The 15,039-nt window shown below is 35.5% G+C and overlaps 1 protein-coding gene across 1 annotated transcript in view; it reads left to right on the top strand.

Annotated features, from left to right (window-relative positions):
- The first annotated feature begins 5,614 nt into the window (after positions 1–5,614).
- Positions 5,615–15,039, top strand: part of LOC106624647 (homeotic protein labial) — a 35,884-nt gene continuing 26,459 nt past the window's right edge. The window contains exon 1 of the mRNA XM_036361516.2: positions 5,615–7,448. Within this exon, the coding sequence (XP_036217409.2) occupies positions 6,164–7,448 (1,285 nt within the window). The 5' untranslated portion in view covers positions 5,615–6,163. The remainder of the gene's footprint in view (positions 7,449–15,039) is intronic.

Here is a 15,039-nt window from a genome sequence, read left to right as displayed (position 1 = left end):
TGACATTGAGCTCACATTTACTCGACTAAGTCGAAAGTACACAAAGTGTGGCGGCTGGCGTTGCATTACATTGCATTGCACAAAGCTTTCAGTAATAATATATATCAATGGTACTTCAAACTGAAGATATCGATTAGCGTTATTTACGCACTCGGCGGTTAGACTGGCACCAACAGGTGTTTAAAGTCTTAAAAGGCTGTGGGAACACATAACGCGGAATCCACTGTAAACACTATAAAACAATTGTTATTGTATGTCATTTATTTGCCGATAGTTCTAATTTAATTTTAATTAGTTGCGATATTTACTCCCATGGGACTCTTTCAGTGTACTCTCTTTATGAACAAACGAAGGAGGAGTAGGCCTAATTTGACAGTGATCCGTAATCATATCCATAAGCATCAGCAGCTGCATCTCGTTTGGTTTTAAACTTCATGCCAGAGAAACATGACAATTCTAAAAGTATTACTGCTTTAGCATAAGCCGGTTTAAAATTGGCTCAGAGTTCAGGGCAGACGAGTGCTAAATATATATGGCATATACACCAGTTAACCCCTTTAGGATGTTGTAGTATACATATCAACAAAATATTAAAGTATTGTAGTTCAAGGTTTAGAAATTTTAAGATTTTTTCAGCAAAAATTTACGTCGTCATTGATGTTAAAGATCTGATTACTGCTCGAATATCAGCAACGCTTCATCCAACGGATTTGTAATAACTGTAAACTCTATTTAACACATTGCAGTGTTCAGATAACCTAAAACTTAGTTGAGTGAAAAGCTCACAACACAAGCCTAAATTCGGACGTGCCAATTCAGCTTCGAAGAGTTCGCTTCATGGTTCTAAATTTCGTTTATAACACTCACCCCATTCTTTCTCTAATGGAAATGTGTATTAGAAGAGAAAGAAAGAAACACATTATAGGTATGATGTCACTAGTTTCAGAACTGTAAAGATTATTAAAAATAAAAATAAATCTTCAAACGCTTTCTACCCACTTTGTCCAACTATCTTATTTACGAACTTATTTGCGATATCACTTTCATTATCCGTAATATACTATATACTGAATAAGGAGAGATAGTGGTAATAATAGTCGGACTTAGCATACTTTTGATTGATTCTTACTACACTTAGCGACACAATATGTACTATGCTTTGTTTCAATATCTCTTAGATTACTGATATTTGTATGTATTTTGATTGTCAAACTGTTTTGTGGCGGATTCCAAAAACATACGTCAGTTTACTGTAGTTAAAAACGTTGAGAAATATAATGATAAGCCCGACCTCCGAGCTTCGAAACGTACACGATGAAGTTGATGTTATATTATTACACTATAACTAGTCTTTAGAAGTTGATTAAACATATTTTATAAGGAAAGAATGACTAGATCGAAGTGAAGATCCTTACGATGAGGTTCTTTCTTTTTTGTAATAAACCTCAACCCAAGATGTAAACATCTTACAAAAAACAATATATTGTGTTCTGGGAATAAAGAAAAATGAATCAAATTTCTTCCCTTTAGGCTCTATTATACATATGCTCTGCCAAATTTCTGGATAATTTTTTTTAGAGCAAAACAAGAAAAAACGTTAAATTCGGCTACACCAAAGCTATAATAGCTTTCACAGGTGCATTTCATATAGCAACTATATGTATAGTTAAATAGGAAAACGTTATTCTTTCCAGCAATGTTTTGGATATATTAATTGAATATCAGCTATATGCTATAGTGGTCCGATTTGATAAAATTTTTCGGAGATTATAGCTTTGACAACATTTCAAATTTCGTGAAAATATCTTGTCGAAGCAAATATTTTTCCATACACCACTTGATTCTGATAGATCCATTTGTATGGCAGTCTCCGATATCGGTGGTTCCAAAACATGTGCGGTTCATGTCTTCTAGTTCGATATTTCAAATACTGAGCGACTACTATGCGTGTATACTGACAAGTGGATAGACAGACGACCATAGCCAAATTGACTCAGAGCATTTATGGGTTTACATACAGTTAAGATTTCCAAACAATCGATTTTTTTATACTCTTGCAACCTGCTGCTGCAGAGTATAATAGTTTTGTTCACCTAACGGTTGTTTGTATCAACTAAAACTAAACAAGTTAGATAAAGGGTTATATATATATGATCAGGATGAAGAGACGAGTTGAAATCCGGGTGACTGTCTGTCCGTCCGTCCGTACTGTAACTTGAGTAAAAATTGAGATATCTTTATGAAACTTGGTAGACATGTTTCTGGGTAACGTGAGACGGTTGGTATTGCAGATGGGCGTAATCGGACCACTGCCACGCCTACAAAACGTCATTAATCAAAAACAAATAAATTGCCATAACTAAGCTCCACAATAAGATAGAACACTGTTATTTGGTACACAGGATTACATTAGGGAGGGGCATCTGCAGTTTAACATTTTTTTTAAAGTGGGCGTGGTGCCGCCACCTAATAGGTTTAATGTGCATATTTGCTAAGCCGCTAAAGCTATACTAACGAAATCGACAGTGTGAAAATGGGTGAAACTTCGCCCACTCCCGATATAACAGTACTGTTTAAAACTGCTAAAAGCGCGATAAATCAAGCACTAAATACGCCAGGGACGATAAATATCATCTCTGGGATGGTATGAGATGACTTTATAGGAACCACGTTCAAAATTAGATGTTGGGTGTGGCACCGCCCACTTTTAGGTGAAAACTCATATCTTTAAATCTGCTCAACCTGCAAATCTGCAATACCGTTAGACTTTGCGAGAGTATAAAATGTTCGGAACATCCGAACATCCGAACATAGCCCTTCCTTACTTGTTTTACATTTTTTTTCTTAATGTACATATATTTAAGAATACACCCAGAAAATTTCATATCGGTCCGGTGAATATTTTCGAAATTACACACAAATTGGAAAAGGCGCTTCAGAGTGCTTGGAAGTACAAGGCCGGAGCTTTCCAAACTTTAAACGCGTTTTTCTCAGAAGGGTGTTTTCAAAGTCGGTGACCAACATTACTCGAAAACGGCTGAACCGATAAGTCTCAAATTTTAACACGAGCTTCTTAAATATATTTTTTAGTGACTAATCGAAGATTTTTTACTCAGATAAAAATTTTAGTTTTTATAAACAATTTAAGGCCGAAATTTCGGTGACAAATCGATTTTTTTTTTTGAGAAACCGCCATTTTGTCAAAAAATTTTAATTTGCTTATTTCTTCGATTAATTACTAGATTTAATATTACTTTAACGAAATCTGTTTGATTTTTTAATTTCAGATGATCCAGTTTAGAGATATAGTGATCACCGTAAAACGTCTTTTTTGAGCGGAGCTCCCGGATATCAGCTGTAGCTCTTTTCCAAATAATTTTTACTAGTACTAAGTATTAAAATATAGTTAAAAGACACCATAAGATGCGTATAAATGTTTGGATCAATAAATTTAAAAGTTTACCCAGAAAAACTTCTGAAAAATTCACTTTTTCGGTCTTCTAACTGTATATTACCCCTTACGTGCATATTTACATACTATAAAGAGTCTCCGGCGTCTCTTACTGGGTGTTATAAACTTCGTAGCAAAATAAGGCTACGCTAGTAAAATACCTACGTATTTAGCTTTATATTAACTTTTCGAAAAATGATGGACTTTAAAAAATCGTACGTAGTTTACTATATAATGTTTCCGTACAGCTACAGCTAAAATTTCAGCTAAAGCTGACTAACTCAAATCTGCCACAATACAGAGGATTGAACAGGGAGACCATATTTTTGATAATTATACCGATCAATTAATAGTTTAGATAGATAAATTGTACTTTGAGCCAAAAAAATTCCGAATTTTTGAAAATCGTCGATTGTTCTAACCACTGAAATCAATAATAAAAACAAAGTATGTAATAATGTATTTATATAATATAATAAATTCCACATAACGGTGGAACAAATTAAGGAAGAATTTCAAAACTTTGATCGAAGGTTTCAATACTTCCGTGCATTGCATCTGTATAGGTAAATATACATACATATATAAATAAATAAGAATTATTGATTTACGAACGCGTATGGCATACACGTATGTATATACAAATAAACATAAATATAAAGGAGTATATATATATAAAACTATAAAAATATATGGACATCCATGCTGCTTTTGAAACATGTTAATCCAGCACAATGGAGCGCAACCAGAAATTACCACACTATAGCCGCATGAATTACTGACAGAAGTTTTCAAAATGTCAATCATATTCGTCTTTAGATAAAGACACAAGCCAGAGGACAAACATACACGAACATGGTGCACAAAAGGGAATATTTGTACTTCGGTCTGAAGTTTGAAAGGTGCGCAAAACAGGAGGAACAAAATTGAGATATCGACGCTGTGAACAGTAGGTACCAATAAAACAATAGCAACAACAACAACTGTCTGAGCAATAAGTGAGATAAAATATCGCCGTTATGACGAAGTGGCAGGCGATAGTCAAGCGGTGCGCCCACAGCCGCCAAATAACTGAGCGAGTATATCCTTAAGAGCTGAAGCTGGAGCTGCATTCCAGCCATTCACATATACATATGTATGTATGTATGTAGGTGCACACATGCAACATATATGTATATGTACCTTTAATAAGCACATGCGTAAGAATCCCACTGTGCTGCGAAAAAAACGATTTCTCTGAATGCCAATCCATGGGGCATAGCTGTCGGACGCGTAAATTGCACATGACATGTTAAGCAGCACCAACAACAACACTATCGCGAGGTTTTCCTGCTTCTGCCACAAAGGCTCATATCATAAGCTAAGCATTTAGGAAAGTAAATATGCATGTATGTTTGTATGTATTGTACATATATATGTATGCGCGATTGTGACCAGCATCTGCGACCAGAGAGAACTCCAACTGCGTGGCCGACGCACTGCCAATTGCTGCACCTTGAAATTTCGTGTCCACAACTCATGCTCTAGGATATGAATATTTAAGCAAATTAATTTTTTTATTATGCATTTTTTTATGCCTTTTTACGTTGGCCAAACTGTCATAGAAATACTTTTGTTAAAGGTAGGCGAACAAAAAAGTGTTCATGGGCGTTGCAAGCAAAACCCAAAATACCAATAAAACAACAAAACAACCGGTTTGACTTAAGTGACTAATTTCTAGCCAGAAAAACTACTGAACAACAACTACACGCACGTATTAGGTACTGACACAAATAATGTTTACATATATACAACTATACATACTTATATGTATCTATATATATATCTTATTGGAAAAGCAAATACCCAAACATTTGCGGATACAAATACATTTTTGCTGCTGGTTTTAGGCATTATCACAGGAGCCATTGAGTTTCCTGCTAACATATGACAACTGCTCATTGAGGCAAATATGCGCACCACTCTTTGCATTGCACTCACTCGCAGCATGTACTCTTGAACCAAGCGTGCTGCTAGAAAGAGATGGCTGTGCCTAAGTTCACTTGGCGTAAGGAGGCGGAGCTCGTTCAACGGGTTTTTGCGGCTTATCAGCAACGGTGGTCGGACAGTGATGATTGTAATGTTCGCATTGGTGTTGGCGGTAGTGGTTGCCGTGGCTGGCCATGTAGTTCGCCAGCAATCGTGCTCTGATTCAGTAACGATTTGGTTGTGCGGTGTTAATAAATAAAGTGTGCTGTGAGCGCGTGTCGTACGAAATTTTCAATGCAGAACTCATAGAGCGTGTGACGACGTGACGCTGTATGACCGAACACGAAGCTTCTATGTGTATGTGCTCGTATGTACTGGAAAAGGTGTATTAGAAAATTGTTAAATTCCATATTCTAAGTAACTAAACGCTTAGCAAGTTCAGCTGAACGCGATGAACTGTCAGCAGTGTATGGTGTTTTTGTACTGTTAGCCAAAAATAAAAGCTTAGCTAGTAATCAATTGTGTGCCAATGTGTTAAATTCGTAAATTTGTGCATAAACAAATACAGAGGTGCCTGTCATATACCGATAAAATCAAAGCGTGTTAAGTGAAAAGTGAATACTTAAACAAGTTTGTTGAATTTAAAGAACTTTAGAAAACGCAATTGCATTTGTTAATAATTCGCGGTAAACCCTTGCACCCGTGTGTATTTAATATCTCCCTCACACTTGGCGGCTTTTCAATATGATGGACATTAGCAGCATGTATGGCAATCATCATCCACATCATCAGAACAGCTATCATGCCAACAGCGCCGCCACCGCCGCCGATATGGCCGCTGTAGTCTCCTCAACTGGTTATCCTAACGCTTACTTTCCAACCGCTACCGCTGCGGCCATGCCGACGCATCACCATCAGACACATCATCACCAACACCCGTTGGGATACGCCGGCTATGTGACGGACGGTTCGTCGCCCAACTATTATACGCAGCAGCAGCAACAACAATTAACGCCTCCACCACCCTCGTTGCAGCATGCTCCAGCGCTTCTAAATCAAAACTCTTCTGCTGGCTCCCAACTACAACAACAACAGTCACAGGCACAGCAGCAGCCATCGATGTACCCGCACGCACACCTTTTCAGCCCCAGTGCTGCCGAATATGGCATTACAACATCTTCGAGTGCTGGCGCGGTTACTGCCTCGGGCACACCTTTGCACCCGTCCAGTCATTCGCCCACAGACTCTTATTATGAAAGCGATTCAGTACATTCCTATTATGCGACGGCTGCAGTAGCAGCAATACCACCTGCTACCAACTCGCCGACATCCGCGTCCAACGCGATTCATGGTAATGCAACGGCGCCAATTGATGCGCCAATCATAAGCTCAGAAAATGGCTTAAGCTACACCAATTTGGATTGCTTATACAATCAAAGTGCTCCAACACACGCACAACAGCAGCAACAAATGCAACACAATTATGCCTCTTTGCCCGCAAATAATGTTGGCAGTAGTGGCGGTAATGTGGAGGAAAAATACGCCACTATGTTGCATTCGACATATGGCGGTGGCTCAGGTTTACCATTCGATGAACCCCTTATGCAGCAAGCCATGTCAGCAAGTCAACAACAATCACCACCTCAAATGTGGCATCATCAGCATATGGCACAAGGGGGGTACACAATGGATGCCGGCATTTCTATGGAATCACTGGGTATGCATCCCTTGAATATGGCGCACATGCAAACAGTGCCGCCACCCCAACATACGCATCAACTTCAAACACAAACACAACAACAACATTTGCAACAGCATCAAGCGCAATTGCAAAAACATGGCTCGCCAAATGGGCCGTGCATAAGCTCGCGCAGTCAGCAAGTTGTCTCGCCCGACTGCACCGGATTGCCTTCATCGCCGGGCTCCTCATCTAGTCAAGCGGGCTCACACAACAAATCCCCGAATCAAGCCAGCAATTTGCCAACGTATAAGTGGATGCAGCTGAAACGAAATGTACCCAAGCCACAAGGTGAGTGTGAGCTTTTTAACTTAATAGTTTCTGAAAATGTGAGAACGATTTCCAAAGACTAAAAATACTCACGATTGATGTGTTAAGATAGCTAGAAGAAGCTTGAAGTTAATAAAAGTAGACGTGGTATTAGGAATTTCAGAGTTGTCTTTCTTTAAAAAAAAAAATATTGATATTTTTGAAAAATGTGTTCCACATTCCTTTAAAATCTAAAACATTCCATGCATAAACCTAAAACCAACAATTAAAAGTACTAACTAACAAGTTTGTTTATTCTCATAAATTTATACAAGTATACATACATACTATGTACCTACACTTCGGCTAGCGCAAATAGATTAGCCTTGCTCTTGAGATAGTCGTTATCGTATTATCGAGAATCCACTTATAATTAAATTAGTTGAATGTAATGTACACGTGTTAGTTTTTGCAGTCAAAGCGATAACCGATAGTAAGAGGTGATATTATGAAATTAAAAACCGTTACATGTGCTAGGCATGGTTCTTTACTCAGGTACTTTGGTACTCTTGGAAACAACTGTTTTGATTATCACAGTCTTTTCCAAGAATTTTTTACTTCTTGGTTTCCTCTACACCCTTATTATACTATTGTACAATGACAACTTGACTAAATAAAATAAAAATAGTTCAGACCACAATATCACCTTCCATCCATATATTTATACCCTGAACAGTGTATATTAAGTTCGCCACGAAGTTTGTAACACCCAAAAGGAAACGCCGGAGGCTCTATAAAATATATGTAAATGATCATTTATTAAAGTAGCATGATGAGCTGAGTTGATTTAGCCATGTCCGGCTGTCTGTCCGCCTATCTGTATGTATACAAACTAGTCCCTCAGTTTTTAAGCTAATGGTCTGAAATTTTGCACCTGAAGAAGCTCAGGTAGACTGAGAAGCTGCTCATTTTTCGGAACAACCGATATCGGACCACAATAGCGTATAGCTGCCATACAAACTGAGTAATCGGAATCAAGTACTTGTAGCTTTTTTATTTGACGTAATATCTTTACGAAATTTGGCATGAGTTTTTTTCTAAGGCAACAATGTAATCTCCGAAGAAATTGTATAGATCGGATGCCTATAGCATATAGTTGCCACATTACCTTGAAGATCGGAGTAAAGTGCTTACATAAAAACTTTTTATTTGAAGAGATATCTGCATAAAATTAGGCATGAGTTTAAGGCAACAATGTTTGTATGTAAGGAACCTTTGTATTTGTATTTATATAGGGTAGAAGTTAACGTTTTTTCTTGTTTTTTAAACCTTCTATACCATCTGATGAAACTTGTACCGCACCTTGTTCTTGCAAGTTCAAGTATTTTAATACAAATTGTCATTATCGCCCTCACAATAGGCTCCAATTAGGCATACCAACGCTTAACCCTTTCGAACTAGAAGGCAACTGACAGAGCAATCTCTGCTTTAGTTATTTTTTTTTTTTTTTTTTGTCTTTGCGATATTAATAAAAATATCATAAAAATTATAAAATTACATCCCGACGTCCTTCAGGTGGACTTGGAAGCGGTGATACATATGTGTCCTATCAACAAACACTACAAATAAACCTAACAGACAAGTAGTAAAGAACGATTGTCCGTTAAACCTTGTGGAACGAGGTCATGGTGAACCACACGAAGATAATCAAAGGAAACGATGAGCATCATCTTGATTTTTGATTTATTTCGGTTTCGGCGCATTTTTAGAGCGCTATTCGCTAGATTCTTGAACAGTTTTGATGTCATATTTATAAATCCACGTCTCGCGTGTATTCACCTACGTTGTCAAGTATCTCTTGCAACCTCTGGGCGAGGTCGTCTTTGCTCAAGTCTTCGATGAATGACTCAAGTCCTTGAATGAGGATGAGGATCTAGCATTAACACGCTTCATATACAAAACACTAACCAAAACATGTTGAGTTGATCCATAAGAGATGTTTCTTTAACTGTTTCGATGCTATCCTTATTACCCATTACCAGCCCCAGGGGTGGATGGACGATTCGCATGAGGCAAGTTTTCGATAATTTCACGAACTTCACTGAATGCTTTGTGTCACTCAAAACTACAAGTAGTTTTCGTGATAAATTAGACTCCCCAAAACACTTTCAACGATTCCATAGCCGTGATTCCATTGGAAGCACAAAGTTTTAGCAAACTCGTTATGCAATTTGCGTGCGCAGTTTAAGTCAAATTTGATCAGTCAAATACAATCGGTTGAAAATTTAAGCACAACATTCCCTTCCTTCCATATAACGGCATTCATTAGTTTTGCCTAAAAAAAACTTCTCTAATCCTTCTATACATCATAATTTAATTGAAATCATTCAAAATTGTTGCCTACTTAATCTGAATTTTCATAAAATTTATAGAACTGTTGAAATTAGCAAAGGTTACCATCAATTTATTTTTTTTTGAAAGTAAATATATTTTCCTAACGACATCATTATAAAGTTTGCAATAACTCACTGATTTATACACCATACTTTGACTGAGACTCGCAGTGAGCTTTCTTAACTTTTTTATATATGGCATAGCTAAATAAGAGAATCGAACGTCCCTAGATTATACAAAACATATTATGCTTTTGATTTACAAGTTTTTCAAAGTATATTCACGCTTATATTTAAATTTCATGTTTTATTAATGTTTGATTTATAATTAAGTAATGTTAGATGCATTGAAGTATATTTTCATCAAAAAAACTAATTTTCCTTTTTTTTTATTTATTTATAGAATTCATTACATTAGTGTTTTTTTTTTTAATTTTTGCATTATAAAGCTTACAGCGTTATGAATTTTTTTTTAATTTTTTAAAAATTTTTTTTTTTTAATTTTTTTTAAAATTTTTTTCAAATTTGAGCAACTCAATTCTAATTTGTGTAAGTCAAGGTATTCTTATAGTTATAGAAAATCAACAGTTAACGAATAATTCCAATTTTCACACATTCAAATTAGTAAAATATTTCAAAAAGGCTTTAAGACCTAACCAAAATTTACTACAATTTTGATTTCGAACACTGAAAAATCAAGTTTACATACAGGTACAATAAGCATATGCAAACTAACTTCGAAACAAACACAGCGCCAACAACAAACAACACAACAATTAAGAAAACAAGAAAAAGATGACTCTGGCAACTGATTGACAGGCAAGATATTTCGCTAACCAGCGGACGTCCAACCGAGGGTATGTCACCTAAAAATAAAAATCTCGCGATGCCGAACTACATATGCACATACGTACATACATACAGTTGCATGTATATAAATGCACAATCATATTTCCCGCAAATAACAACAAACGCGCCTCCGCGACTCTTTCGCTTTGGCATTTGGCGCAAACGTCTTAGACTCTGATACTCCGCTGTTTTAGAATGACGGAACGTTTTCACGAATGTTGCATATTTCAGATAATTTTGTCAAATTCGGTGCAGTCAAGTTGTCACTTGTCAGAAATTTGTGCGAATAAGTCAAAATTAGCTCGTTCGCTGGGAGTGCGGAATGCAGAAGAATAAGACGTGCACATGTTTGCGGTTGGGTGGGAGGCATGTGGCGAAAGGCATGTTATGCTATTAAGGAGGGAATGTGAAAAGGCTTAGAAAACTATTATGAATTTATGAATTTAATAAACACATATTTATATGATAGTAATATATAAATAACATACATATATATACGTAAGTGTGAAATTCTGGAAATTTCTCGTGCTAAAGGTTAAAAGCCTATAATTGATCAAATAAACCTGTGTGAACTGTTTATGGGTGCTAAAAAGTATCATTTACATGAATCGTAATGTGTAATTAATGAGAACGCCACACTCAACCAGTCAAGGAAGATGGTGACGCCAATAAGTAATTGCAGCATTGTGACTTGTTGAAGCCGCTTTTGTGTGTATGTGTATGTTTGCGGTTCCCACTCCGCCTGCTTGCGCGCACACGCAATAAAAGCGAGCCAATAAGACTTGCAAATCAGATAAAAAGGAGAACTCAAAAAGGCACATATTTTTACTGATCTGGAAGTCAAGTTGCTTGTCAAATAAATGATTATTGAAATGTGCTGCAACAGGCAGCCGAGCTGTCGTTGCAACGTAGACTCTGACAACAACAATTAATGCACAGTGGTTATCGAATGACAATATTTTAAGTAAATTATTTTAAAAATAGCCATGAAGCTATATATATGTGGAAATAAATGTAACTTTGTATGGCGATAATTAGGATTTATCGAAAATTTTTTATAAGACTGATTATATGCTTACATAGTATGCATAGTATATAAATGTTCATGCACTGTATATCCATATATGCTTTTGGTTACCGCGTTATTTAAAGTTAATAAATTTACACTTTTAATCGAGCCGTAAACACGGTGCACTGGCATAAAGCTATCGGCTTGCAAGTATGTCTCATCCATCTGTCATGTCATTCCAACCGAGACTCGGTTAAGGAACAGCATAATCAGCACAATAATTGAAAGTGGTAGCCAATGTTGTATTCGAAAACACTCAAGCCTGTAGTAGTTAGCTTATATACTCGTATTGTGTAACAACCTAAAGCGTAAACTGCAAAAGAGAGTCACCGGAATTACTCGTACTAAGTTCGGTGGAAAACAATTATTTTTTTATTTTAATAAAAATAGTTTTTTATCTATGAATTTTTGATATAAAACTGGACTTAGTTAGACAGATCTGTTATTGATTTTCAGCTGAATATCAAGTACTGGTACAAAAATGCAATTTTCAACAAGTGAATTGTGGTTTTTTGGCTTCACTTTCATTATTAATATTATTATAAAATTAAGTAACAGTTCGTGTTTCAGTAGAAAAAAACTAAATTCGAATCTTATTTGTCTCTATAAGAAGCAAACCGTTTTAGAAAAATAAATCCTAAAAATAAAATTTCTAGTTTATCGATAATTTTTGGATTAAGCACTAAACAATCGGATGTCTTCATTATCATATTCATCATAGTAAAAAAATTTGTTTATTCCTAACAGGGTATACTAAGTTTATCACGAAGTTTGTAACACCTAGAAGTAGGGGTCGGAGACTTCATTAATTCGTCTGTATATAATTCTTGATTCATAATATTTTAAGGTTTCCTAATTTAAAAAGTTATCAAACATCGCAACATATTAAAATGAATCTCATTAAAAGCAAGTGCGCTTCACGTTTTACTTAACCATCAAGGTCGACAAAAATCGTCCGCCCTACGATACCAGGCATTGACACACCTTCGCCAACTCAACAAACACTTTGATAAGTTTATCAGGTAATCATGGAAGAAGTGAAAAAATATTTCATAACTAAACTTCGCGCCTGACTATTGAGCAAATCTCTAATTATAACGGTACAATCAATTGATAACTGTTCTAAGGCGTATAAAATGACCGGAAGTGACAGTTTAACAAACATAACTATGCGGCCTTGTGGGCATATCTTACATATGTGTGTATGTATGTATGTATGTATGTGTGTATGTATGTATGTATGTATGTACATATGTTTGTAGTTGAAAATAACAACTGATTGAAATGCAGTTATACTTATATTTTATATGCATTTGACTTAGAAAAACAAATTAAATGCGAAATGGAAATGTGGCAACCTTACGTTATTTATTACATACATATTTGTCACTTTTTATTACTAAATGCTTATAACAAATGCTTTTTTAATTGAAAATTTTTTTCTTATTATTAATTTTTTTTTTCTTATATTAATTTTTTTGGGTTTTATTTTTGTATTTTTCATATAAAAAATGAGCAATCACGCAATGTTACTACGTTAAACACCCCTCATTGTTCCCCAACTGGCTAAATGAATTATGAAGTGTAAAGTGGAAAGTGAAATATATTTACATATATAATTTGCATATGCCACAGAGCGCCGTACAACAAAAACAACTTATATTTCAGGATAAAAATTATAAAAACAAAAGACTCAAGTTATGAAAGCGCTATCAGGAAATACACCCATCTACATACATATGTGTAACTGTGTGTAGTATAACTGCATATCATATGTCTAGGCAGACGTTATGTCTGTCAGGCGTTTCACCAAAAACCGAATGCGACCAAGAGCGTGTATATGGTATGCATATGCAAAGTGAATGTAAGGCAAAGTGTAAAAAAACATATCTAATGCGAGTATATACAGTTTGGACGGGCGTCTCCCCAGTCACTCACCGCCAAATGTCCACCAACGGTTCGAGTAGTTAACATTTATTTGATGTGATGTTTTGATATTTCTTGACACTATCACGCGACGTTACTTCACAAACTTTTTTCAGTTATACATGTAGGTATGCTCCTAAACACAACAGCAACAACAACAACACAGACAAAAAGCGTTCTTGACTAGCATGAGCGTCATAGTTCCACACAAAAATTTACACAGCCAAAGCCATACATACAAACAAACGTACTATATAGAGCGAGTCAGAGCCACAGGCAGTGAAATGAATTAATTACCAACATTTTTGAAAAGTAGTTGAATTGCGTTGAACGAAATGAAATAAAATGATATTCATTGTAGATTGAAAAGTGACCACCAGGAATGCAAGATAACATCACTGGCCACAACCAAATCAGCCGTGTGTATGCATTTGTACGCTTGTGTGTGCTATAAATATGTTTAGGGTTAACTTGACCCGAGTCGTATCGAATCGTCTATGGTAGAGCACAGTCTAGTTTGTCAGACTTCAGTTTTGTTTTTCGTGTTTTTTTTAATTTTATTTTTTTCGATTTTTGTTTTTGTTTTTTTTGTAATATCGTGACAAAGTCGCTGTGTGCGCTGAGCTAACAGTTTTGAAAACGTATTATTAAATTCTTGCCAAGTCTCGTTTCTTGTAGGTTTTTAAGCGCCAACTGTTAATAGCTGTCATGCAAACAGTTCATACAGTGCCTACAGGTTTTGTACAAAACTGGGTTTTTTGAAAAATTAAAATTTAATTATCGCGAATGAATAACTATATAAAAAAAGCCACTAAAAGCTTTGAAGATATTTTCCTGCTTAACTCTCAGCGAGTTATAATTGCAATTACTTGGAATATTATGATATAATAAATTTTTTAATGTACACTCAAACCATTTTTTCTTTTTTAATCTTAAGAAATGTATATTTGGCGTTCTTAATAATAATTTTTATTGTAAATAAATAGCATTAACGGATTCTATCCACTTTTGAATTCAAAAGAATCGATATTATAAATGCATGGACCAATCAACTTATCGACTTGATACTATCGCACGACCTTTTTAGGTATAGTTGTCCGGTAGTCTTGGTAGGAATAAGATTTTTGATAAATTTATAATATAAATTTAAATAAAACTATTTTATAATATTAAAGGCCTCTACAAAAAGAAGTCACAAAAAATGCGTTTTTGGCAACCCTACACATCAAATATGTTTGACGAGTTTATAAATCTTCTTCTTTTCATATTTAAATATTTCTTTTTATGACTTATATTCGTAAGCCAAACGTTATAAACGTTCCCGTTCATTCGTAGCAGTCACTGTATAAACAAAGAACTGTAGTCATCTGCACAAAACATTTTCGATATTCATTTG

This window comes from Bactrocera oleae, chromosome 2 (genome assembly GCF_042242935.1).
Source record: "Bactrocera oleae isolate idBacOlea1 chromosome 2, idBacOlea1, whole genome shotgun sequence".
In the NCBI taxonomy this organism is placed as follows: domain Eukaryota; kingdom Metazoa; phylum Arthropoda; class Insecta; order Diptera; family Tephritidae; genus Bactrocera; species Bactrocera oleae.
Note: the sequence above shows the minus strand (reverse complement) of the source record. Positions and strands in the feature narration are given on the sequence as shown.